Raw genomic sequence first — 27,845 nt, 5'->3', positions numbered from 1 at the left:
GGTTGTGGCCTTTGGCAGGAAACGTCAAATTTGATTAAACATGTATCTATAATATACGTTGACAAAACGTCCCCATATTTGTTTATTTTCATTTTTATTTTTGGTAACATTAATGAGCTTAGCGTAAGTTATTAGCTGCTTTAGCTCCAAATAAAACAAAAATAAATAAATATCAGTATTGAAATAGCAGGATTATATTAGTCTTATTATGTGCACTTTAAACTGTATATTGCCATCAGTGCGAAGTTACATAGATGAACAAAATTCGATTATCATATTTAATTTTAATGATAATATTGTTTATCATATTGTACCTGTTTTTGGTAAAGAAAATTGCTGGTCTTGAGCTTTTACTTTAGGTAGAGTTTAATTTAAAAACAGGCGTTGAAGTTTAAATATTCAATATCTGCCATAATATAAAAACAATAATCAAAACCTGTTACCAAATGCGTATATGGGTGAACTGCTAGAAAGTAACATATATAATATCTCATTTTATAAATCTGCTCTAATTTGGACGTTCTAACGTAGTCTAGAATTAATGAATAAATAATTAAATAAATACATTTGGATGTGTGGGTAACCCAGAATTTCTCTATCACTGCATGCCTGCAAATTACACTTATTTATTTATACCTAATTTATCTTTCATTATCAAACTTTCCATTTTGATCTGTAGATTGAAATCTAAATTGTAAGTTTGATTTTTAGTGTGACTGCAGTTAAAAAATAGATAAAATAACAACTAATTATAAGAGTTTGTGCAATAATGCATCCCTTGTTTTATGTTTTAACATTCATCAGTGAAAGGGTATGCATACAATACTTATTTATATTTATGTGTAAAAAAAAATAGAATATATATATTCTTGTGCTAAATGCTCTAAAATCAATTCAGATAAGTTTATAAAAACAACAATAATTTACATTATAGATTAAAAAGTGATAGCATAATTTCTTTTCTATTTTCCGTTTACTTTTTTTGCGTCTAATAAAAATACATCTAAAAATAAACATCTGGGTGGGGAAGGAGAGACTGTGTTACTTAGTGTTAATTTACAGCTGTCAGATCTTAAATTAGAATAGAGAAATGAGAGGGGTGAGACACAGTTTTTACCCACTATAGTGAATGGATTTGCTGGTAGACTGTTCTTGAAAGATAGACTTACAAATACTAGATACAATTATTTATTATCAAGTCAACCAATAAATGCCACTGTTTGGTGGATTTAAAAAAAAACTGTTGTACTGCTGTGCCTTCAACAGGAAACAATAGTTATCAATAGGTAACAGAACTTGTTCGATATAATGTTTAATGAGTAAAAATTTTTATGTATCAACCAATCTTTCACAAGTGATAAATATGCAGTAAGGATATGGTCAAAGCCTGATTGGACAGCTTTGATGACATATTTTGTGACAGTAGTAACCCAGACATCCAAAACCATGCATGATGGACAATATTATTATCAGCTACAGTCATAAGAATAGCTTATAAAATGTGTACAGGAATCAAAACAATGCCAGGGATGCCTCTCTTGCATACACAAAAATCTGCTGCAAAGAAACAGCAGTTCTGATGACATCTGTAGTGAAATGTAAAGAGTGTAACAACATTGAGTTTTACAGAATAATTAACTCAAATATATATAGGGAATTTGAATAATGAATCAGGAATATGATTAATTTATATCTCAGATGACAGTTACATTAAATTTGATTATGAAAAATAGCTCAATTGCCTATACCAATAAATAATCACAGGGCACTGTAACTTACTCATTAATATGTCAATATTCCATTCTTCATACCAATTATTGTGATATCTCTTACTGTAAATTACTGCAAATCAAACAGTGGTATGTCCAGCAAACCACTGTTGACCTATCAATTTTCAATAAAGTTATCACGCCTTATAATTCAAGGAAAAGTATTCTCTGGCCATGAAAATATTGTCCTATCCTTATGATAAATTTAGTTTCTAAATTTAGAGCTTGTAGCTATAGATCAGACATCTCAGTGACTCATAATGTGAGTGGGGTGGAGTCCAAGCCAATCGTCAGTATATGGGTTTTTAATAATTAAACTAGTAATACATCAAACTACAAATCACACAGAGTAAATATGCGTACGACAATACAAACAATAAGCTTTATACAAGACATAACCGAATCCAAATAAAAGAGAGAGAGAGAGAGAGAGAGAGAGAGAGAGAAAATAGAATGAGATCACATAAGGAGCTCAGGTATGGAAATCATAGTCAGTAACTTTTGGAAGCCAACAACGATCAGATCATAACAACACTTTAAAGCAGCATTTAAATCTCCATAGAGAAAGTGATACTTGCAAAGTGTCCAATATGCGTGGCGTGAGATCGGCGTCGAGCTTGTGAGCTTTGCGCGCTTGTCCTTTTGAAACCAGCGGGCGTGTGCCGGAGGCCATGTGACGCGCGTGCACGCTGCGCTTGATCTTGGCGTGAGCGTGGAGCACGTGGTCCTTTGTTCTGTCCTCGCGCGGTATTTGAAAGGTTCAACAAACAATGTTCCAGAATTCGTCTTCCTTGCGTGGAGAGGCGAATAGTTGAATAAACTTAGTAAAGAAAAGAAAAGAAAAGAACACAAACGAAAGCTTCCAAAGGAGCCATTAAAATGGCTTTTTCTCTCAGCCCCTGTGCTGAGGGGGCTTGCGCTACGAGCGCGGCCTAAGGCCGCGCGGAAGCGTTGGTCGCACAGGAGAGCAGCGTGTCCGAGAACGGAGAAGGAGAAGAAGAGAGAGGGCGGACCTTGTTCGGTCGTTCTTATGGCTTGAAATGGTTCACGCCCCTTTTTCGCGTAAACAGCCAATGAAAGTCCGCGATCTGAAGCGGAGGGAAAAGTTCCTTTGTCTCTGTGGAGACAACCCCCCTGGAGATCTAGGGCTTGTCCAAATTCCAGGGATTATTCTAGCAAGTTTGTAATTCAGATTACATACATTTTTCATTACTTTGCTCTAGATAAATGGGTCTGTCAGAGCATGACGATCACAAAGATACTAAACATAATATATATATGATCAAAACATGAAGTTACATTCAAATGCAGAATTACACATATTTAAAGATTTGATTAACACATGATAACACTGCAGATAGTCCCAATTTATATGGGAAATTTCTAAATGTACCAAAAGGGAATACGTAATACATTTATAAAACATAAAAACAGAAAGTTAATGAATACATTCCATAGAATGCATTGTTCAAAAGAAACCAGTGATTTGGCTTCTCTCCTGTCCTGTGTGTCCAGGGTGGTCGTAAAGTTTTACGACCTGCAGGGGTGGGGGTTGCAGAAACGTAGCTCTCTTTGAGGAAGTTAAAATGAGGAGAGACATTTCCTAAAGTATAAGCTAGCAACTTATACTCTTCACATAACAAGGATTAACCATTTTATGCAATCCATAAACATATTTAAAATACATATTAATAAGGACTTACAAAAGTAAGGAACTTTACGAAAGGTTTCTTTTTGTGTATGTTGGAATGTGGTTGGTTTAGTGTCTCCTTTGAGGCACGCCCACGTGACTCTGGAATTTCTTGTAGTAAATAACTGTCACGTAAAGCAGGATGTGGCCGACTTCAGGGCGGCCAAAATGGTGAATTATGTAAACAACGAAGGTCCTTGTTTACTCACGTTCTGGTCTTTTGCTCCGAACGTGTTAAGAGTCAGGAATTCACTAGTATGGACAGATGACTGAAATACCATCAGCTCATTATTGTTACATCTCCCCCTTTTCCGTCGGATGAAGTCCCTTTGTGGACATCATCGGACGGCAATCATCACTATGGGCAGATGAAAGGTGGATCATGACGGCAGGTGGTTCAAGATGGTCATGTAGCAGGTGGGTCATGATGACAAGTGGTTCCTGAAGCCGACGATTCAGCTTGATGGGGTTTCGGTGTTGTCTTTGACGTGGCACCCCCTTTCCGGGGATTCCATCGGAGACCTCCAGCCACAGTTGTCATGAGTTTGGCTGTAGAGGTTTGCATCCGTTGAGTATCCTGTATAGGATGAAGGTCACGCCAAGAGTCAGGGCGGGACCAATGACGGTGGAGATGCACCGTGCAGTGTCGGGAGCATTCCAGGCTCGGACCGCAGATGACTGGTTCAGAACGGGCTGTCGAGGCTGTGCTTGGAGGGCTGTGTCGACAGGAGTAATTTCAATGTGTTGGGTGGTACCTTTCAGTACTTGGTCAAGCAGGTTGGCACGGGTGGCGGTGTCATGCTGGTCATAGGTCAGCGTAGCTGAGCGCACAGGAGTGTTGACGAGCCATCTGTTACCCACAATCTCTGCTTGCGTTTCTGTGACTTGTGTAAGAGGCTTGGCTTCGGCAGGGCAGCATGTATCGCTGACCCAGGGTTGCAGCTCGCAGATTCCTTCAGAGTTGTGTCTGAGGAAGGGTTTGCTAAGGCAGAGATAATGAATGTCTTTGGACAAAGCACACATGTGCATGTTTGGGGCCAGGTACAGCTGTGTGTCGCTGTCGTGGTAGGCCACCACATTTGGAATGTGTGTTTTGGTGTGGGTGTTGCTTTTCCACATCCTGACACTGACAATGTCTTTAGGTCTGTAGACTTGGCTTGACTTGCTGATGGGTTGGTTCAGGAGCACGTTCACTTCTCTCTGTTTGGGGTTGACGTGCCGTAGGAAGGCGCTATCCAGAGAGTTGGCCAGGTGTATTTGTTGCAGGTCAGCTGGTATGGTGATGGCGTAAGACGGCACAGTTAACACAAGGCTTAAGGGTATCATGTACGGTGGGGTTTTACTCGTGGTTAGGCTGTCATTGGAGGAGCTAACCTCCCACAGCATGTCTGTTGTTAACGCTGTAAACAGCTGAGTCTGTGTAAAGTCCTTCTGGAAGACAGTAAACAGTGGTTTCAAGGAGTTTACAGTCTGGTTCGCTGCATTGACACTGGACATAACAATGTTAAACATTCTGGCGGCAGCAGCGGCTCTAAGCAAAGCTCCCGGGAACTGTTTGGAGCGGTGGTGGTGTCCACTTAACTCCATTTGTGTAACAGTCACTTTCTCATGTTGGCTGAACATGTGTTTTACATCGGCCTCAGTGTGAGTGAGGGAGTCCTTTTTCCATCGGAACCTTGTACAGCTGTATTCGGTTACAGTGCTGGGGTAGTGTGCCCTGTCATCGGTAGTCAGGAGTCTCAGCGGTTTTCTCGGTGGCAGCTGTCCTATCTTTGGCTGACAGCACGGCACTGCAAACCACAGCAGCATCCTGGTACAGATAATAGGGAGAGAGAGAGAGAAAGGGGAGAAAGAAACAAACAAGGCCTGTCTTTGGTTGGACCGGACAGTCTCTTTGCTTCGTGGGCGGCGACTGGGTTTAGCTCGCCCTCGCCCATGTTTTGCCACATCTTGCTGCTGGCATGACGCTTGCTTCAGTGTTTTGTCAGTGGCTCTGGTGCTGCGTGGTGCAGCACATGCTGCGTCATGGAAATATATTGGCATTATCCCCCTTTTGCCCCGTGGCATTACAAGCCCTGGCATTGTGATGTCAGACGGTGCACAACCCACAATATTGTTCTGTGCACGCAGCATGGTTTGTGTATCATGCAGTGGTCTGGGGCTTTGATTGTCAGTGACTGTAGACTGGTTGCCAGGGTGGATGGAGGGGTCTGAGAGGTGGTAAAGCAAAGTCATTATCGAGGTTTCAGAAGCCCGCATGTCCGCTATGTTGGTATGTGTAGACAACGGAGCCAGCGTAAGCGATTCTGAGGTAGGCAGTTTAGCTAGTAAAGTTCTTATGCTGTGTGTAATCACTTCAACCTTGAATGTGGGTGGGTGGGTTGTGAGTGACCACAGAATGTTGTTTAGTGTGCCAGTTTTGGCAAGGGTGTCAGTGTGATCTTTAAAGTCCTTGTCTAGACTTGGTAACTTCGAGTGTCCTGTTACCTTCTTCCAGTACACGATCACATTGTGTGTTTTTGTGATGTTATCACATTGCTGGAACAGGTGTTGGTGTTTGACATGCTTGTTGTTTGCAAGTGTGAGTCCGAGTTCCACACATTCAGGTGAGGATTGGAAGAAACCCAGCGTGTGGTGTAAGGTTTGATCACATTGCAGGTTGAGCCGAACAGGGACCCCTTTGGTGTAAGCTGGTACCACCGTACCCTTTTTGTTGACTAAGGTACAGAGGCATGAACTTGAGCCTGTCGTTAGGGCATTGTACTCATGGCTGGCTGCTGGGGTTCCCGTGACCTCTGTGACCTGACCGTCTGGCTCTGTGGGAGTTCCCGTGACCTCTGCGACCTGACAGTCTGGCTCTAGCAACCTGTGTGGCTGGAGAGAAAAAGGTTCTCGCACTTGAGCAAAGTCTTTTAGCTGTTTGAAGTTCAGAAAAGGGTCAAAGTGTTCTAGCAGGTCTTTGTCAATGAGCAATGCATGAGTGTTCATTGGTGGGACATACATGGGATGTATTAGACTCATCGGAACGATTGTCAGGTGAATGGAAACAACCTGTTCAAACTGAATGTCATTCTGTCTGTACACCTGTACATTCAGTTCATAGTTTTGAGGAGTAAGAGTTTGATCTTGTCTCTTAGCTTCAAATTGGAGTCTTTTGAAAAGGTGAGATGAGATCACCGTCAGGTTTGATCCTGTGTCGATCAGGTCTTTCCTGTTGACTCCTTTTCGGCCCACCCCCTTTTTGACAAGGCTGCCCAGGAATGTTGGCATCAGGGCGGGTGTGACGATCGGTGGGTGGTGAGGACCGGTCTTGTGTAGCTCGCTGCGAAGGCAGGTAGTCAAAACAGCATTTTCTGGTACCTTGTGTTTGTGGTACCTGGTGTGAGGACCTGTGCTGTCTCGTTCAGGGTGTGCAGCTGTTGACTGTGGAGCTTGGGTGTTGTTGTCACTTTGTGCTGTAACAGTTAGCTCTGTGGTCTGTAGATGACGGGCAGTGTTCTGGGTGCTTGGCTCATCTTCCTTGTGAGTTTTCATGTGAAGAAGCACTTTCAGCACCCTCAAGATCTCTGCTGTCTCAGACGTGGCTGCACTGTGTTGCCCTCTGCTGGCTTGGAACGGTATTGACTCTCTGTAAAAATGTCTGTGACTGTGGTGTTGTAGGGCGCCATCTAGGGTTAACTCCAAGCAGTGCTCAGAGACAGAGACTTTGGGGTTTTTTACAGTCTCTTCACCAATAGTCTTTTGCTTGGTGCAAGCTTTGTGGGCTAAGTTCCGTAACTCTTGTGTAGTCCTGTTACGTGGACACGCTGGGACTCTGAGATGAAAACTCCAACTGGCATGTAGGTTTAGGAGGAACAGAGTTGTTAAGTTGATATCCTGTTCCATACCTGGTTCGTTGCATGCTCCGTACTAGGCTTTTCGTAGCTGACTACAGAAAGTCTGTGGGTTTTCAAATTGGCCCTGTTTGAGGTCCATAGCAATAAGGAGCCCATGGTCTGAGTTTGGATCAGAGAATTCAAGAATCAAAGTCTGTAGCAGTTGCTTGTAGTACATTTTGACAGTCTCTGGTTGACGATCCAGAAAGCAATGCACATCACGGCTGGACGTGATTTTTAACAGGTACAATGTGTTCACATCTGTCACGTTGGTGACAGTTTGCAAATGAAAGTCAATGGCTTGTAAAGAAGCATGAACGTCATGTCCTCCTGCAGGATCTGGATTGAATGTAGAGATGCTTCTGGCTAGCTTGTGAAGTTCTCTGTGAGTAGTGCAGGGTTTAGTGACATGCGTTCTCTGGAAGGATTCTCTCCCCTCCGTTGTTGACAGGTGTTCTTGTAAGTTGGCTGGTGATTTCCTTAGAAGTGAGCTTACACCCCCTTTTCCAGCTCTGGGTTCTTGGCTGAAAGGGTTGGAGTGGCGGCCCGGGAGAAATTTTGTGGTGTGCGTTTCTCCGATCCAGCCACTCTGTAATCTGTGAGATTGTCTCAGTTCGGTGTGAACAGTGTCAAGTTCATCTTGGAGCTCATCTCTCTGCAGAGTAAGCTTGTTGAATTTAGCTCGGGCCGCTTGCAAGTGTGTTTTGCAGGCCCAGGTTTTATAGTCTCTTTCTTTCAGTTCAGTCTCTGCTCTTTTTAGGAGAGCGTCGCCTTGCTGGAGTTTTTTGTTGAGTTCTTTTCTGGCTTCTCTCTCCAGCTGTTCTTTTTGATCTGTGTCGAGGCGAAGATCTTGCAGGGCATTGTGAAGTCTTTCAACTCCTTTCTGTAGCTCTGGATCTGTGTCGTCCTCTTTCTCGCGCTGGTTCTGGGTCTCGAGGAGAAGCTGATCAAGATGACTCTGGATTGGGGCCTGGTACTTCCAGGCCTCCTCCGCGATGTTGCTCCGTTCACTGAGCCGTGCTTGGGCGACGAGAATGTGAACTAGGCTTCCAAAGATCCTGGCGAGTTCTCTGTAGTAGTCACTTTGGTTTGGATCGCGTGCCATCAGTTCCTCTAGCTCGGTGTCTAGTTGCTCTGGGTGCTGCAGGTTACTGGCGTCCTTGGGCAGGAAGGGGGTCGTCACTGCTTTCAACCATGTCGAGAGGTGGCCCCCGTGGACTGCTGGACTGGATGCCTGGAACATCCTGGTTCTCTGTCGGTGAGAGAAGCACAGCACACACACACAAAAAGACCAATGCAAGTTCGTTCTACGTTTAACGAGCTATATTCATACGGGCTGTGCCGTTTATGAGAATTTTGGGGCTAACTGATGCAAACAGTCAGACAGTTAAGTAGCCAATTAACTGAGGTCAACGAAGGACCTGAAATGGAGATTTGACAGGCAGTAGCCTAGCGGGTCGTGTGATGACACCGGCTGCTGGTTGTTCTACGATTTAACTTCGTTGGTGGCTCGCAGGTTACTGTCTCTATGTGAAATGAAAGAAACAAAATCACAACAGAACAGAGGGTAGAAAAAGATCAAAGTGAAACAACACTTGAAATGAGATAAAACAACAGAAACACAATGTGTTAGTGGGAATAAGGAGGCCTAAGCCTACTGCTAGGTTTTAAGATAGGGCCAACAGGTGAGTGGGCTATCTGGGTAGGAAACTTAGAAATATGGTGTGGCTTAAAGAAGCAAAAGGGTCAGAACACTTAAAATATATCCGGGGGAATATCTAATATTCTGTGGCTTATAATAAGTGGATAGGTATTATCACTTTTGGTTCACCTGGTTAAATTGGTCATTCAGGTGGGAACCAGTGGCTTGGTCAACCTCCACGGTGCTCCCCAAACACTGAACCGCAGTGTCCCCGGTCCTCCGGTACTCTGGCGTGGCGCCGTCTCGAACGGCTTGTGACTTTTAGCACAACCTTTGGAGTGCCAAAATTGCTGATGTCTCTTGAGACAAGAGGAACCGAGTTTCACTCGCAGCCAGTATCGGTAACACCAGTCGGGCAGCCTTGCTCACTGGAAACCTGAGATGACTGTCCAATCACCGAGGGAGTTCTACAATCAAATACACAAAGGATGAACAAAGGAAACTTAAAGTTAATTAAGGTTTGGTTTGTTTAACATCAATAGAGTAACTATATATGTAGAGAGGAGAGGTAACAGCTTTACCTAATAATAATAAAACAAAACAAAGGAATTATGATAATAATGGTAATTATCAAAATAACCTAAGTCAAAAGAGAGAAGAAAAATAATAAACATCAAATTAAAAGACAGGAATGAAACAAGGGAGAAGGAGTAGCTGGTTTTCACCACAAGGGGGGGGGGGGGGGGGGGGGTACTGCTTCTCTGTCTTTAACCTGCTGAGCAGAAAACTTAATTCAAATTAAAAATTCAAAACTGGTTTAAATCTAAATTTAAAATAAGCATGTAAGAATTAAAAGGAAAATCTGAATAATATCCTATAATAACCCATGATAGCTTGTAAGTTATCATTAATGATCATGAAATTAATCAAACAGGGTGAGATTAATCAAAAAGGGTAAAAGTGGACATGCAATTCAAACAGAATGGAAAAGACAGAGGTCTGTTAGTCGATTTAACAGGAGACTGCCACTAGATGGCTTACCTTCTAAGTGGGTCAATCAGTGGTTGACCTGAAACATCTAGATTTCCACTATTAACAATTACATTTTAATTCAAATCATGTTTGAACCAAACTCAAAGTAAATGTAAACAGTCAAAGTCAGGGAACATTCTTTTGTTTCCCTGTAATAATATTCGCATGAGCAAAGCTGTAAATGCAAATATTTATCGAGAATTTAGACATCTAATTCAAATACATCAAGGGGAAAGATTAGCAATTAGAGCGCATTATCTGAAACGGCCACGGGATGGCAACTTTGCACTCATGCAAGCTGGAATCAGAAAGCAGGGCGTACCCTGAAATTTCTAACCCACACGTTCCCTCTGGTGTTTAGATAGCGGAATTACAATTTCAATATGACTTAGAAATTATCTGATCGTTTGTCAGGCTGATTTTCTGCATCAAAAATCACAAGTAACAAACCAAAGGTTTTAATCTCTGAGGTGCTATATTAACATAGGTTGAAGGAAGGATCCGTTCACTTCCAAAACACAAATGTAACAAAGACAGGAATTTTCCAACTGTTGACTCCAATAAACATTTATCAAAATAGCACTTATGATTTAAATGTTTTAGGTTTAAAAATCGGGTAGCTAAGCCAATTTTAGACCAGGAGTTTTTATCGTTTTTTTTTTTTTTTTTTTTTGACTATCATGTGGTTTACCACGAATTCAATAATGATATTTAATACGCAAGGCCTTTTTAACTGAATCAGAGGAACATCGCTCATGTTCAGATTTACATGTTGCAACTAATAAAAGATTTCTTTATCTTTTAATTATTCATATTAAAATGTTCTCACTGTAAAAAGATTATGGTCTTTCTAAACAGGATACTTTTAACATTATACTGCAGTTTACTTTCATTAAAAATAACAGTGACTATACTGTTAAGTTTCTACAAATACCTAGCGCGCTGACTGACCAGCCTTTTGCCTCAGTCAGTAGTGAGTTCGCGTCTTGCGACTTATCTCACAAGTAACATTACATAATTTCATAGCGCACGTGCAGAAATTATTAAAAACCATATACACAGATTGATTGCTCACAAAACGAAGTTTGAAATGCCCGCGTTATCTCCACCATAAATGTAACAACATTGAGTTTTACAGAATAATTAACTCAAATATATATAGGGAATTTGAATAATTAATCAGGAATATGATTAATTTATATCTCAGATGACAGTTACATTAAATTTGATTATGAAAAATAGCTCAATTGCCTATACCAATAAATAATCACAGGGCACTGTAACTTACTCATTAATATGTCAATATTCCATTCTTCATACCAATTATTGTGATATCTCTTACTGTGCAAATCAAACAGTGGTATGTCCAGCAAACCACTATTGACCTATCAATTTTCAATAAAGTTATCACGCCTTATAATTCAAGGAAAAGTATTCTCTGGCCATGAAAATATTGTCCTATCCTTATGATAAATTTAGTTTCTAAATTTAGAGCTTGTAGCTATAGATCAGACATCTCAGTGACTCATAATGTGAGTGGGGTGGAGTCCAAGCCAATCGTCAGTATATGGGTTTTTAATAATTAAACTAGTAATACATCAAACTACAAATCACACAGAGTAAATATGCGTACGACAATACAAACAATAAGCTTTATACAAGACATAACCAAATCCAAATAAAAGAGAGAGAGAGAGAGAGAGAGAGAGAGAGAGAGAAAATAGAATGAAATCACATAAGGAGCTCAGGTATGGAAATCATAGTCAGTAACTTTTGGAAGCCAACAACGATCAGATCATAACAACACTTTAAAGCAGCATTTAAATCTCCATAGAGAAAGTGATACTTGCAAAGTGTCCAATGTGCGTGGCGTGAGATCGGCGTCGAGCTTGTGAGCTTTGCGCGCTTGTCCTTTTGAAACCAGCGGGCGTGTGCCGGAGGCCATGTGACGCGCGTGCACGCTGCGCTTGATCTTGGCGTGAGCGTGGAGCACGTGGTCCTTTGTTCTGTCCTCGCGCGGTATTTGAAAGGTTCAACAAACAATGTTCCAGAATTCGTCTTCCTTGCGTGGAGAGGCGAATAGTTGAATAAACTTAGTAAAGAAAAGAAAAGAAAAGAACAAAAACGAAAGCTTCCAAAGGAGCCATTAAAATGGCTTTTTCTCTCAGCCCCTGTGCTGAGGGGGTTTGCGCTATGAGCGGGGCCTAAGGCCACGTGGAAGCGTTGGTCGCACAGGAGAGCAGCGTGTCCGAGAACGGAGAAGGAGAAGAAGAGAGAGGGCGGACCTTGTTCGGTCGTTCTTATGGCTTGAAATGGTTCACGCCCCTTTTTCGCGTAAACAGCCAATGAAAGTCCGCGATCTGAAGCGGAGGGAAAAGTTCCTTTGTCTCTGTGGAGACAACCCCCCTGGAGATTTAGGGCTTGTCCAAATTCCAGGGATTATTCTAGCAAGTTTGTAATTCAGATTACATACATTTTTCATTACTTTGCTCTAGATAAATGGGTCTGTCAGAGCATGACGATCACAAAGATACTAAACATAATATATATATGATCAAAACATGAAGTTACATTCAAATGCAGAATTACACATATTTAAAGATTTGATTAACACATGATAACACTGCAGATAGTCCCAATTTATATGGGAAATTTCTAAATGTACCAAAAGGGAATACGTAATACATTTATAAAACATAAAACATAAAGTTAATGAATACATTCCATAGAATGCATTGTTCAAAAGAAACCAGTGATTTGGCTTCTCTCCTGTCCTGTGTGTCCAGGGTGGTCTTAAAGTTTTACGACCTGCAGGGGTGGGGGTTGCAGAAACGTAGCTCTCTTTGAGGAAGTTAAAATGAGAAGAGACATTTCCTAAAGTATAAGCTAGCAACTTATACTCTTCACATAACAAGGATTAACCATTTTATGCAATCCATAAACATATTTAAAATACATATTAATAAGGACTTACAAAAGTAAGGAACTTTACGAAAGGTTTCTTTTTGTGTATGTTGGAATGTGGTTGGTTTAGTGTCTCCTTTGAGGCACGCCCACGTGACTCTGGAATTTCTTGTAGTAAATAACTGTCACGTAAAGCAGGATGAAAATGGTGAATTATGTAAACAACGAAGGTCCTTGTTTACTCACGTTCTGGTCTTTTGCTCCGAACGTGTTAAGAGTCAGGAATTCACTAGTATGGACAGATGACTGAAATACCATCAGCTCATTAGTGTTACAAGAGCTTTTGTTCATTTAGACTTTTCTTTAGTCTGTATTATGTTCATATTTCAGTCGAACCGTACAAGTGTTTCTTTGGAAGTTGACTGAGACCTAGAGGTGCTCCGATCACGATCGGCCGATCGTTATGCGCATCTCATCAGTAAAGCCGGTTTTCTAATCAGCGGTTAATTCCATCAGGTGCGGGATTTCACATAGAGCAGCTGTTACTACACAGAGCCGTTGTTAATAGAGAAGATGCGCAAATCACGTTAATTTTCAGCGTTTATTGGCCCATCTTCTCAGTTAACAACGGCTCTGTGTAGTAACAGCTGCTCTATGTGAAATCACGCACCTGATGGAATTAACCGCTGATTAGAAAACCGGCTTTACTGAGGAGATACGCATTAACGATCGGCCGATCGTGATCGGAGCACCCCTACTGAGACCTATTGTGGGACTTCATCCACTTATTTGGTGAAGACACTTACTGAGCAGTCGCACCCAGAGTACATTTTAATATCTAACCAAATCTGCCAAGTGTAAACCCAGTTGATCTCTAAAAAGACCTGAACTTTGTCAAATTTATACTGAGTGAATGAGACAAGCTGTCTAGACGTACGTGTCAAGGAAACACTGGAATCTGCAAAAGCAAGTTCGGCAGGATCAGAGGGTTTAAACATTTGTTTTTATCTCAGATATCTAGTTTTCATAAAGCACAAATAGGCTATGGTTTATATTGTTGTAGCGCCTTTCTAAAACCCAAGACTATTTTTCAAAGTTATAAAAAAAAAAAACCTGATAGATAGAAAACAGTACAATTCACAGACCAAAATCTTTAAAGCTGCAGTAGGTAACTTTTGAAAAAATATATTTTTTTACATATTTGTTAAACCTGTCATTATGTCCTGACAGTAGAGTATGAGACAGATAATCTGTGAAAAAAATCAAGCTCCTCTGGCTCCTGCCAGTGGTCCTATTGCCATTTGCAGAAATACATCGCTCCCGTTAAGAAACAACCAATCAGAGCTACGGTCCGTAACTTTGTTTGTGTTCAAAATGTAGAAAAATGTATATAATAAGCGAGTACACCATGAAACTGTGTTTTTAGCTTGTCCTGAATCACTAGGTTGCACCTATAATAAGTGTTTATATTCTGACTATTTTAGATTGCTTCGGGGGTACTGCGGCAGAGTAACCCAGTACCTTTGTGATTCTTCATAGACATAAACGGAGATAAGTAGTTCCGGTTATGATGTTCTTCCGCAAGACGCAAGCAGTTCTGTTTATTAACCGCTAGAGCGTCAAAAGTTACTGACTGCAGCTTTAAGAGAGCAAATTAATTTCATTATGCTTAATTGGTGTTTGCCAGGTTTCTGTGAGCAACAGCACAATTATCAACAGAGATAAGGTCCCAGAGAAAAATGAATGTTTAGTAGCACAAAATAGCCATTGTTAATGATTTGATGAATAGCTATTAGCCTTTTTTAATATAACACTAGCAAAATAGCCTTTTTTTGATGTAATCGGTTAAAAGTCATCTTTAATGTTATGTTTTTTTTCAGGATGTCAGAATGGCAAGTGGCCCTGGCTTGCCGGACAGCCTGGTGCTGGAAATCTTCTTGCATCTACCTCATAAGGCAGTGCTGAGTGCAGGCTTCACCTGTCGTCAGTGGTTTTCTGTGTCACGGGATGAATTCCTCTGGAAGGAGCTGTTCTACAACTACTACTGTGTCCCACGCTCTGTGCCTCGCCACCCTGGTACTTCGGCTGGAGCTGAACTTTTATATAAACTGCATCATAGGCAATGAATTAATGTGTAAAATAAATAAGCACACACCTTCACTTCTGTGGCCAAAAGTAATTGTGAAACCAAAGTGAAATAGATGCATGTGGCCTTTTACTACTAATCCAGTAAGTAGTAAAAGACATGTGAGGGTGCTTAAATTTTGCCACTTTCTTTCCTTACCCTCTTCATGTATGAATGCCACACTGTGGCAGCACTTCCTGCTCCTTTTGAAAGTAACTGTGCTTTTCATGCGTGTGTGCAGCTGCTGAGTAGTGGTACAGGGAGTTCAAGCGGCTGTATGACTGCATTCCATGTGTAGAGGTTCAGACCCTGAAGGAGCATCATGATCAGGTCCTGCATTTGGCCTTCTCTCACCGTGGACATCGCTTCTCCTCCTGCTCCAAAGACTGTTCTGTTAAGGTAAGACTGCCTCCAGTTCGCTTCATAAAGATGAAAACAAGATTTTTTTCCCCTCAAATTTCAAATGTTTACACCGTATTTATGATTTATAATCCAACAGATAAATGTCTGAATGACATAAATAAATTGCATATGCAATTAATAATAACATGTGTTGGGAACTCAGAAACGAAGACCAGGAGACTCTTGGGTAATCTTCAGCAGGATTCTTTATTGAGAACGCTCTGCGTGGTGCTGTAGTCATCAATAGTCTAAATTGTCCTTAAGACATTGTAGATTATATACATTCAAGTGGGAGGGATCCATACAGTAGAGGTGGAGACCATTTTAACAAAGCATGCAAATGCAATCAGGAAGATTCCAGACACTGGCAACTTCCCAGCCTTGATCTTATCAGCATAACAGTGTCATTTAAATACAGAGGTGCCTGACAGTATCACGGATACCTTCACATTATCATAGAGACAAAAGGCACAGCTGTGCCTTGAGCTTCAAGGAAGAACACAAAGACAAAAGGTTAATGTCTCAGACACTTGATTCTCCTGATTTGAGCTTCTTGGATCTCAACTTTATTACCCCAAAAAGTCTACTATTATATTGGAACCTAGATTTAACATTTTCTAAATTTGTAATCCCACACATGCAATATCTATGGTTATATGCAACAGAAAACGGACATCTGAATAGTTTGCATGTCACCGTACTGCATAACACTGATGTTGTTACACATTTCTTTTTATTTTTTATAATCCTTTATAATTCTTCAGCCTAATTTGACATCATATTAATAAATGTATTAAATGTTCCTAGCACAAATGAGAACAGGTTATGCATTTAATGATTTTCAAAGCAAATAATAGCAATTCTAACAGGTCAGTGACATGACACTTAATTTTTTGTTATTTGTTATGATAATTCATAAGTTATGATAATTGTAGAAAATACATTTTACCTTAAAATGTATTTTTAAGATTTTGAAAATAATAGTTTTGATGTGCACATTCATGTTTCTGGGTGCAAGGAAATATATTTTTACTTGACATTTTAAAGGCAGGGTAGGTAAAACATGTATAAAAAACGTTTTTTCCAAATGTGTTTAAACTTTATTTATATATCAATACATAATTAAAATGTAAGTACTCTGAAAAAGAAAGTATAAAAATCGAGTGTCTGTAGACCTCTAACGACTGTTTTAAAGACAGCTCATTATTTCCATTCACACCACCCCCTCCCTTCTGGGCGCCTTCTAAAGCCACGCCCCCAAAACACATGAACGCGCGACTCCGACCACTGAGCTGGAAGACGCATTATTTACCTGAGACGAGCGGAGAGGAAGGAGCAGAGTGCATGTAGTATGTAATAAAAATAACTTTATAATTATGAAGATAAACAAACAAGATGTATTTTAGTACTCACTATCAAGCTAGCATATTGATATTGGTAAAGTTTAAAATATATATTTTTTTGATTCGCTAATGAGCTAGTTATCTATAAGGCAAAGCTAAAAACAGGTTGCATGATACACGTTTTTCCATTACCATCATTTACACTGTGATGAAGATGAATTTCGTGTAAGATTCATAACATATACGTTGTTCTGCATGTAAGAGTTTCCATGATGAAAGCATTGTTGACTCTGATGAGGACTAACGTTACACTCCAGAGACAAGTACCGCATCGTCAGCTCGAGGACAGGTCCGGGGTCGAGGGCGAAGCAGAGGAGGTCGTGCAAGAGGCCGTGCAACTAGGGTCCGAGGAAGTAGATGCCGAGGACGGGGTGGTCGAAGTGCAGGGCAGGGCAAGGAGCACTTGAGTTCCCTCAGTTCCAGCCATCGCTGGAAAGGCACGCCGATATTAACTCGCATTTTATTTCTTTGTTTATCCAAAGACTTTTTGTTCATTGCCTTTTCTTGTACTGTTACTGTCTTCCTTTTTTTGCCTGGTTTGCCTTCACTAACTGCATAGGCCGGTACAGTGAATTTTGCTTGCTGTTTCTCTGCCATTGTTTTGGTATTCCTAGGATCCGTGCCTCTTGAATTCCTCAAATCAAACGTGCGTGCGCAAGTGGGCAGGTCATGTGTGGCAAAAGGGTGGTTGCCATGGTTGCGAGAGAGTGACAGTCGCCTAAGCCAATCCTATGTTTCGTGCCGAAAGGAAATAATGAGCTGTGTTTAATACAGATTAAACGGTCTAGAGTCACTCGATTTTTATACTCTTTTTATCAGAGTACTTACATTTTAATTATGCATTGATATAAATAGAAAGTTTAAACAAATTTGGAAGAAAGTTGTTTATAAATTTCTTACCTACCCTGCCTTTAAGTACAAAAAATGTTGAATACTTTAGTACTTCTACTTAAGTGTGGTGCTTAAAGAGCACTTCTACTTCTACTCAAGTCACTTTTTTGATAGAGCACTTGTACTTTTACTCAAGTATGTTTCTCTAGTACTTTATACATCTCTGGTTGTTCTGCACGCTTAGTAAACAAACTACAGCTAGTCCAAAATGCAGCAGCAAGAGTTCTTACTAGAACCATGAAGTATGACCATATTAGCCCGGTCCTGTCAACACTGCACTGGCTCCCTATCAAACATCGTATAGATTTTAAAATATTGCTTATTACTTATAAAGCCCTGAAAGGTTTAGCATCTCAGTATTTGAATGAGCTCCTTTTACATTATAATCCTCTACGTTCGCTATGTTCTCAAAACACAGGCAATTTGATAATACCTAGAATATCAAAATCAACTGCGGGCGGCAGATCCTTTTCCTATTTGGCACCTAAACTCTGGAATAACCTACCTAACATTGTTCGGGAGGCAGACACACTCTTGCAGTTTAAAACTAGATTAAAGACCCATCTCTTTAACCTGGCTTACACATAACATACTAATATGCTTTTAATATCCAAATCCGTTCAAGTATTTTTATCACCCGGATCCAGTACGTATTCAGACCAGATGGTGGATCAGCACCTAGAAAGGACCTCTACTGCCCTGAAAGACAGCAGAGACCAGGACAACTAGAGCCCCAGATACAGATCTCCTGTAAAGACCTTGTCTCAGAGGACCTCCATGACAAGACCACTGGAAACAGATGATTCTTCTGCACAATCTGACTTTGCTGCAGCCTGTAATTAAACTACTGGTTTCGTCTGGTCAGAGGAGAACTGGCCCCCCAACTGAGCCTGGTTTCTCCCAAGGTTTTTTTCTCCATTCTGTCACCGATGGAGTTTTGGTTCCTTACCGCTGTCGCCTCTGGCTTGCTTAGTTGGGGTCACTTCATCTACAGCGATATTGTTGACTTGATTGCAAATAAATGCACAGACACTATTTAACTGAACAGAGATGACATCACTGAACTCAATGATGAACTGCCTTTAACTATCATTTTGCATTATTGACGCACTGTTTTCCTAATGAATGTTGTTCAGTTGTTTGGACGCAATGTATTTTGTTTAAAGCGCTATATAAATAAAGGTGACTTGACTTGACTTGAAGAGCCCACAGCTCAGGTCTGGGGTGCCATATTCCGTTTGCTTGAAAGAAGAGGTCCTGTCTCAAGGGGATCGGCCATGGCTCCTTAAGCAACAATTGAGACAGCTCCGAGAGACATTGTTGGCTCCTCCACAGAGGGGCTACCAGGAGGACCTTGGCATCCTTCCTGATTCGTCTGATGACCTGGGGGAAAAGCATAAAGGAGGAGTCTGGGCCAGTCATAGGCCAGAGAATCCTTGACTTTCGAAAAATATACTGGCCAATGAGAATTGTCTTCGGAGGTGAAGAGGTCGATCTCTGCCCTCCCAAAGATGTCCCAAATCCTTTGAACAGTCTGACGATGGAGCCTCCATTCCTATTCAGGGAGGTTGCTCCGGGACAAAATGTCCGCCCCTGTATTCTGAACGCCCTGCAAATGCGCTGCTCTTAATGAGAGCAGGTGGTGCCGGGCCCACTCTAGGTTGCTTTTTACTGGAGTGAATAAGAGTGAATAGGGGTTTTGAGGAGAGCCCGCCTTGGCGATTTATGAAGGACACCACTGTCATGTTTTCCGAACGGACTAGGACGTGGTTCCCTGTCAAGAGTGGTAAAAAAGCATAGAGAGCTCAACATACTGCCAGCATTTCCAGACGGTTGATATGGAGCTTGCTTTCTGCACTAGTCCAGACACCAAAGGACGGATGGCCTTCGCACAGGGCTCCCCAGCCTGTCTTGGAAGCATCTGTGAAGATGACTTTCCTTCTGCCAACTATCCCCACCATCCTCGTACCAGCCAGGGTTCATCCTAGGGAACAGGGTTGCGAAGCACTGCCATGGAGTACCAAAGCTGCCTGGCCTGCTGAGGTGTATGCTGGCCCTGCTAGAGCCGAAGCTCACTACAGATTATAAACATGGAACAGACATGAGACGCTTTCATGCTGTTTTTTTCTGACAGGAATTTTTATTTATTTTATATACAAATAGAACTCACAATTCATTGACGCATCCAGGTTGCACATACTCACGATTGTACTGTATGTCTGTTCTATAATGCAGCTGCCCTCATGGTTTGCCGCAAATAGCGATCGTGAGTAAATTTGCTTTAAGCTTTGCAGGACTGTGATATAAAGAGTGTACAAAGTAAAACATATATAGCAATAGTGTGAAAGTGCATAGCACATAATGTGCACAACACCAGTATAAACACAAATATCTCTTGGTAGAATGTACGTCACATTGACTAAACTTGCATCATCGTTCTAAAATACCAGTTTTCACAGTCCACACTACATCGGGAAAATGCTGGTTTGAAATATATACACTTTGGAGAGCATTTTCAAAAAGCTCAGTTTTCCTTGACAAAACTCTGTCTCAGTGTGGACGGAAGGCCAAAATGTTTAAACTGAGAAAATGTATAATTTTGCCTCAGTGTGGCATCCCCTTTATGACAGTCTGCAAACGTCTGGGGACTGAGGATACAAGTTGCTCAAGTTTAGGAATAGGAATGTTGTCCCATTGTTGTCCAATACAGGCTTCTAGTTGCTCAACTGTCTTAGGTCTTCTTTTTTGCATCTTCCTCTTCATGATGCGCCAAATGTTTGCTATGGGTGAAAGATCTGGACTGCAAGCTGGCCATTTCAGTACCCGGATCCTCCTTCTACGCAGACATGATGTTGTAAATAATGCAGCATGTGGTCTGGCATTGTCATGTTGGAAAATGCAAGGTCTTCCCTGAAAGAGACGAGGTCTGGATGGTACCATATGTTGTTCCTGAACTTGGATATACCTTTCATATATATTTTCAGCTGCCTATGCCCCATGCACTCATGCAACCATATACCATCAGAGATGCAGACTTCTGAACTGAGCGCTGATAACAACTTGGGTTGTCCTTGTCCTCTTTAGTCCAGATGACATGGAGTCCCAGTTTTCGAAAAAGAACTTCAATTTTTGGTTCGTCTGACAATTTGCAAATTGGTCCTCCAGCTGTTCCTTATATGTACATTTTACTTTTCCGGCCTCTTATTGCTACCTGTCCCAACTTTTTTTAAATCTGTAGCTCTCATGAAATCCAAAATGAGCCAATATTTGGAATGACATTTCAAAATCTCTCACTTTCAACATGTGATATGTTATCTATATTCTATTGTGAATAAAATATACGTTTATGAGATTTGTAAATTATTCCATTCCTTTTTAACTCACAATTTGTACAGTGTCCCAGCTTTTTTGGAATCGGTTTGTACATACATGATGCCGTTTTGTTTGCAGTTTTTTATGCATTATGTTGCTGGCATTAGGGTCATCAGAGCATAGCTGCCTGTGAACGAGAGTTGGAGACAAAGGTGGCCAGGTTGATGGGCAGCAGACACAACAAAGCTCCTGATCCAAACCTGTTGTCTCCCTCAGCTCCTGGAGAAGGAGAGGACAAGACCTACCTCCTCTTCACCACCGGCAGCCTTACCTATTCACCTCACCAAATAGGTGAGTATGCGCTTATGTCTCTAATGGGACACTGTATGAATTACTATTACTTAACCTGCTCATTCCATAAATGCCTGGATTTCCAAATTGCTGTTTGTTTGTTTCAGGCATCAAGCGGATAATGCCTAATCAAATGACGACGTGCTGTCCTGTGTTGGGAGAGGAGTGCAGTACGGAGGAATTCTTCGACTCACTGGATCATGTGATTGACATACATGGCCACATCATTGGCATGGGTCTGTCACCTGACCATAGGTGTGTGTTGTGCAGCGGTAGAACACTAAATCTGGGCTAATGCAGTTAACTCAGCAAATTCATACAGCCTTTCAAATTCTAAAAAGAGAATCACTTTGTGTACAATATTTTCTGTGAGGCTGTAAGTGATTACCAGGATGTTGCTCTTGTGTTTCAATGGGGTACAAAGTCACACAGTCTTCCTCCTGGGGGCGCCAGCAGACTTAGAAAACTTAGACTTTCATCTTATTAAGGAGCAGTAATTTTCCAGCCATCCATTAAAATGGGTACTGCAGTCCAAATTTAACATATTGGAGAGTGTTGTTCCTCCCACCCCCTCTTCCTCAGACTCCGCAGTTTCCCAAATACCTGGAAACATCTTATGGTATATCATTCTTAAGTTAAATAAAAAAATTACTTGCAGCACCTTTAGAGATACTTGTAAAGTGTAATCATTGCAGTCTATTAATTTCCACTTAATCAGTCTCTACAATGTTTTAACTAAAATGTTTAAAAGGCCATGAAAATCATAGACAACAATTCCCGAAAACTCTGCTGAAATCAAAGTAATATCTTGGGAAATGGCAACCGTGTTTGTCTATTCACAGGTACTTGTACGTGAACAGTCAAGCGTGGCCAGCAGGCTGTGTGATCTCTGACCCCATGTCCCCTCCACCCATCGCAGAGGAGATAGACCTGAATGTGATTTATCTGAGGAGTCTTAGAGAGGAACGCCGCAGCCTTTGAGCCCACCGGGCCTTCACACCCAATGATGAGTGCTTCTTTATCTTCCTTGACGTCAGCCGAGACTTTGTCGCCGGGTAATTTACAGCCCAGCCACCTGTACCCCCCTTATTTTATGCAGTAGTTAACAGATTTTTTGGCCTGTTCACTAGTGCTCCAAATGGCAGGTCTATCTCCTCTAAATGCATGCTATTAAACAGAGTCAAGATTCAATAGAAGTAATTTCTTAAGTCAATTCTTTCACTGGCTGATACAACACTAAACCGACAAGCAAACGGCATTGCTGCAGCATCAGGAAACATTTTTTTATTATGTTGCAGGAATCCCATTGAGCGGATTAAATTTGTTAAAGCATTTGAGTGTTTATTAAGCTTTAAAGGTCATTGTAAACTTGTAATTACATTCTGGTTTTTCACGATGAATGCATGAATAAATGTGACTCGACTTATATATATATATAGTGTTTTTAACAAATGAAGATTGTGTCAATGCACTTTTGAGTAATAAATAGGAAAGTAGTGTATCAGTAAGGCAAAATGGCAATAGAAAACACAACATTTTCAGTTAAATGCAGTTGAATTCGGTGATCATCCAGCTCAGTTCAGTCAAAGACTATAAAATATCCATTCATACCCATATTCTCTAGCTGATCACATGCTTGAGCAATATTTGAATGACAGTAAATAACTGTTCATTGAACTGATGCACACTAATCAATTTGAACTTCCCAATTTTGTCCACTTTTTTTGTCACAGATGCTATCCAAATATCTCTCTCATACTTACGAGTTATCATGCATTTTAAAATCATGGCAGAATCCACAATATTAATTATTTTTATATCCTAATTAAAAGAATATTGGGTAAAATGTAAATTGCCCTGCCTCACACAGACTAATACTACAAATTATAATTTTTTTACTCATCTGAACCATCATTAAATGCTTGACGAACAAAATATAAAAACTACTGAGTCATAATAACTAGAATTATTAATTGTCTAATTCATGTGATTGTCTGTGTAGCGGTGCATAGGACAAGCATGGTTACATCTGGGACCGGCACTACAACATCTGTCTGGCTCGCTTGAAACACGATGATGTGGTCAACTCTGTGGCCTTCAGCCCAGCAGACCAGGAGCTGCTGCTGTCTGCCAATGATGACTTCACTATTAAAGTATGGCGCTCACCGCGCATGGTACACCTCGCCGAGGCACCCCAGCGCCCCCCTCGGGCACACAAACTGCTCTCCTCCTTGCTTGGCTGCAGAAGTTCTAATCTGAATGGTAAACCTTGACCTGGACCCTGGCGGGCATAACGCAAGAGGAAAGCACCACAGAAGGACACTCCATGAGTAGAGGGACACGTGTGAGGTCAAGAAACTGAGGATTCCACAGTGGTCTCTATGAGAAGAACAAGTATCGCAACATTCTTGTGTCTCCCTTTTGCAGGATGCGCCGTGACCAACAGATAGCCGGAAGATGAGAAGCAACAAAAGAAACTCTATACTGGTGAAAGATCGCTGATGAACATGAAAACATAGGAGACGCACATTAAGAGGACATGCGACTTCAAGAGCAAAGAACCAAGGATATTAAGGTCGCATTCACGTATATGTGTCACGTGTGTGATTTGAAAACCCATTTAACCCTGTTATAATGAATGAGGCACATATTTTGTTGCCACCTTTGTTGTACAGGCAACCTGATGTTTAGAACAAGGACATGGTCAAAGTATTTAAATCCTAACAGAAAAATCTACATTCTGCTACAATCATACAACACAATTATGCCACTGGTGTTTCATCTCTGTTCCCGTTTTATGTAAAGGAGAAGTTTGATTTAACTTAATTACAGAATGACAATGCAGATGTTTACTCCTGAGCTACCCCATATAGACTTTTTTTAATCAGTTGTGTCCATTGTCCATATGGATTGAGTCATACAGGTTTGCATGAAATAAAACTATATTATATATACTATAATACTATATTGAAAATGTAAAAATTCCAAAGAAATTCAAAGCCTTCATGTTGAACTTTTAGTTTATAAAATCATTTGGTTTTAATAATGCACCAGTGCTGCACTTCTGTTATGGTGGCATATTTATTTTATATTTATCTAGGGTTAAATATTTAAAAACAATTTGTTTATGTTGGACTAAAACTACCAAAAAGCTGAAGAAAAATAGCACAAACACCGACCATTTCATTTTCCATTACATGTTTATGTAGGTGAGCTTTGTGACTTCATAGCACTGAGATATATTATGTAGCATAAAGGTGCTTTGCTACTTCATATCCATGAGCCTTTTTAACTCACTTCCAGCACTTCACCTTTCTGTGTCATGAGGTCACATTATTTACCAGCATCTCAGCATCAGCAATCCCAGATGTAATCACCTTTATTTATATAGTGCTTTAAACAAAATACATTGCGTCAAAGCACTGAACAACATTAATTTGGAAAACAGTGTCTCAATAATGCAAAATGATAGTTAAAGGCAGTTCATCATTGAATTCAGTTATGTCATCTCTGTTCAGTTTAAATAGTGTCTGTGCATTTATTTGCAATCAAGTCAATGATATCGCTGTAGATGAAGTGACCCCAACTAAGCAAGCCAGAGGCAACAGCGGCAAGGAACCGAAACTCCATCAGTGACAGAATGGAGAAAAAAACCTTGGGAGAAACCAGGCTCAGTTGGGGGGCCAGTTCTCCTCTGACCAGACGAAACCAGTAGTTCAATTCCAGGCTGCAGCAAAGTCAGATTGTGCAGAAGAATCATCTGTTTCCTGTGGTCTTGTCCTGGTGGTCCTCTGAGACAAGGTCTTTACAGGGGATCTGTATCTGGGGCTCTAGTTGTCCTGGTCTCCGCTGTCTTTCAGGGCAGTAGAGGTCCTTTCTAGGTGCTGATCCACCATCTGGTCTGGATACGTACTGGATCCGGGTGACTGCAGTGACCCTCTGATTTGGATACAGACTGGATCTGGTGGCCACGGTGACCTCGGAACAAGAGAGAAACAGACAAATATTAGCGTAGATGCCATTCTTCTAATGATGTAGAAAGTACGGTGTTATGTGAAGTGTTTCTGGTTCCGGTTTACCTAATTAATGCAGCCTAAAAATCCTTTAACGGATTTGGATATTAAAAGCATATTAGTATGTTATGTGTATGCCAGGTTAAAGAGATGGGTCTTTAATCTAGATTTAAACTGCAAGAGTGTGTCTGCCTCCCGAACAATGTTAGGTAGGTTATTCCAGAGTTTAGGCGCCAAATAGGAAAAGGATCTGCCGCCCACAGTTGATTTTGATATTCTAGGTATTATCAAATTGCCTGAGTTTTGAGAACGTAGCGGACGTAGAGGATTATAATGTAAAAGGAGCTCATTCAAATACTGAGGTGCTAAACCATTCAGGGCTTTATAAGTAATAAGCAATATTTTAAAATCTATACGATGTTTGATAGGGAGCCAGTGCAGTGTGGACAGGACCGGGCTAATATGGTCATACTTCCTGGTTCTAGTAAGAACTCTTGCTGCTGCATTTTGGACTAGCTGTAGTTTGTTTACCAAGCGTGCAGAACAACCACCCAATAAAGCATTACAATAGTCTAACCTTGAAGTCATAAATGCATGGATTAACATTTCTGCATTTGACATTTAGAGCATAGGCCGTAATTTAGATATATTTTTGAGATGGAAAAATGCAGTTTTACAAATGCTAGAAACGTGGCTTTCTAAGGAAAGATTGCGATCAAGTAGCACACCTAGGTTCCTAACTGATGACGAAGAATTGACAGAGAAACCATCAAGTCTTAGACAGTGTTCTAAGTTATTACAAGCAGAATTTTTAGGCCCTATGATTAACACCTCTGTTTTTTCTGAATTTAGCAGTAAGAAATTACTCGTCATCCAATTTTTTATATCGACTATGCATTCCATTAGTTTTTCAAATTGGTGTGTTTCACCGGGCTGCGAGGAAATATAGAGCTGAGTATCATCAGCATAACAGTGAAAGCTAACACCATGTTTCCTGATGATATCTCCCAAGGGTAACATATAAAGCGTGAAGAGTAGCGGCCCTAGTACTGAGCCTTGAGGTACTCCATACTGCACTTGTGATCGATATGATACATCTTCATTCACTGCTACGAACTGATGGCCGTCATATAAGTACGATTTAAACCATGCTAATGCACTTCCACTGATGCCAGCAAAGTGTTCAAGTCTATGCAAAAGAATGTTTTGGTCAATTGTGTCAAACGCAGCACTAAGATCCAATAAAACTAATAGAGAGATACACCCACGATCAGATGATAAGAGCAGATCATTTGTAACTCTAAGGAGAGCAGTCTCAGTACTATGATACGGTCTAAATCCTGACTGGAAATCCTCACATATACCATTTTTCTCTAAGAAGGAATATAATTGTGAGGATACCCCCTTTTCTAGTATCTTGGACAGAAAAGGGAGATTCGAGATTGGTCTATAATTAACAAGTTCTCTGGGGTCAAGTTGTGGTTTTTTTATGAGAGGCTTAATAACAGCCAGTTTGAAGGTTTTGGGGACATATCCTAATGACAATGAGGAATTAATAATAGTCAGAAGAGGACCTATGACTTCTGGAAGCACCTCTTTTAGGAGCTTAGATGGTATAGGGTCTAACATACATGTTGTTGGTTTAGATGATTTAACAAGTTTATACAATTCTTCCTCTCCTATAGTAGAGAATGAGTGGAACTGTTCCTCAGGGGGTCTATAGTGCACCGTCTGATGTGATACTGTAGCTGACGGCTGAATGGTTGCAATTTTATCTCTAATAGTATCGATTTTAGAAGTAAAGTAGTTCATAAAGTCATTACTGTTGTGGTGTTGGGAAATCTCAACACTTGTTGAGGCTTTATTTTTCGTTAATTTAGCCACTGTATTGAATACATACCTGGGGTTATATTTGTTTTCTTCTAAAAGAGAAGAAAAGTAATCAGATCCAGCAGTTTTTAATGCTTTTCTATAGGATATGCTACTTTCCCGCCAAGCAATACGAAATACCTCTAGTTTTGTTTTCCTCCAGCTGCGCTCCATTTTTCGGGCTGCTCTCTTTAGGGTGTGAGTATGCTCATTATACCATGGTGTCAAACTGTTTTCCTTAACCTTCCTTAAGCGTAAAGGAGCAACTGTATTTAAAGTGCTAGAAAAGAGAGAGTCCATAGTTACTGTTACATCAAGTTGTTCTGAGGTTTTGGATATGCTAAGGAATTTGAATACATCTGGAAGATAACTTAAAAAGCAGTCTTTTGTGGTAGAAGTGATGGTTCTTCGATACTTGTAACAAGAAGTAGAATTTACAATTTTGGCTATATGAAGTTTACACAGAACTAAATAATGATCTGAGATATCATCACTTGGCTGAATAATTTCAACACTATCAACATCAATTCCATGTGACAGTATTAAATCTAGAGTATGATTTCGACA

General features: G+C 40.7%; 1 protein-coding gene across 1 annotated transcript; it reads right to left on the bottom strand.

The window, feature by feature from the left end:
• Positions 1–1,914: 1,914 nt before the first annotated feature.
• LOC127958674 (uncharacterized) lies at positions 1,915–16,096 on the bottom strand. Its single transcript, XM_052557594.1, has 3 exons — positions 15,197–16,096; positions 9,166–9,443; positions 1,915–8,860 (listed from the first exon to the last, which is right to left on the bottom strand). Exon 3 carries the CDS (start codon positions 7,342–7,344, stop codon positions 3,997–3,999), a length of 3,348 nt encoding a protein of 1,115 aa, XP_052413554.1. The 5' UTR covers positions 7,345–8,860; positions 9,166–9,443; positions 15,197–16,096; the 3' UTR covers positions 1,915–3,996.
• Positions 16,097–27,845: the final 11,749 nt, after the last annotated feature.

The sequence above is a fragment of the Carassius gibelio genome, chromosome B5 (assembly GCF_023724105.1).
Source record: "Carassius gibelio isolate Cgi1373 ecotype wild population from Czech Republic chromosome B5, carGib1.2-hapl.c, whole genome shotgun sequence".
NCBI lineage: Eukaryota > Metazoa > Chordata > Actinopteri > Cypriniformes > Cyprinidae > Carassius > Carassius gibelio.
This window is presented reverse-complemented; position numbering and strand designations above follow the sequence as displayed.

Bases quoted from the DNA above. Each gene is read 5' to 3' on its own strand.
- LOC127958674 (XM_052557594.1), bottom strand. From the start codon at position 7,344: ATGGAACAGGATATCAACTTAACAACTCTGTTCCTCCTAAACCTACAT.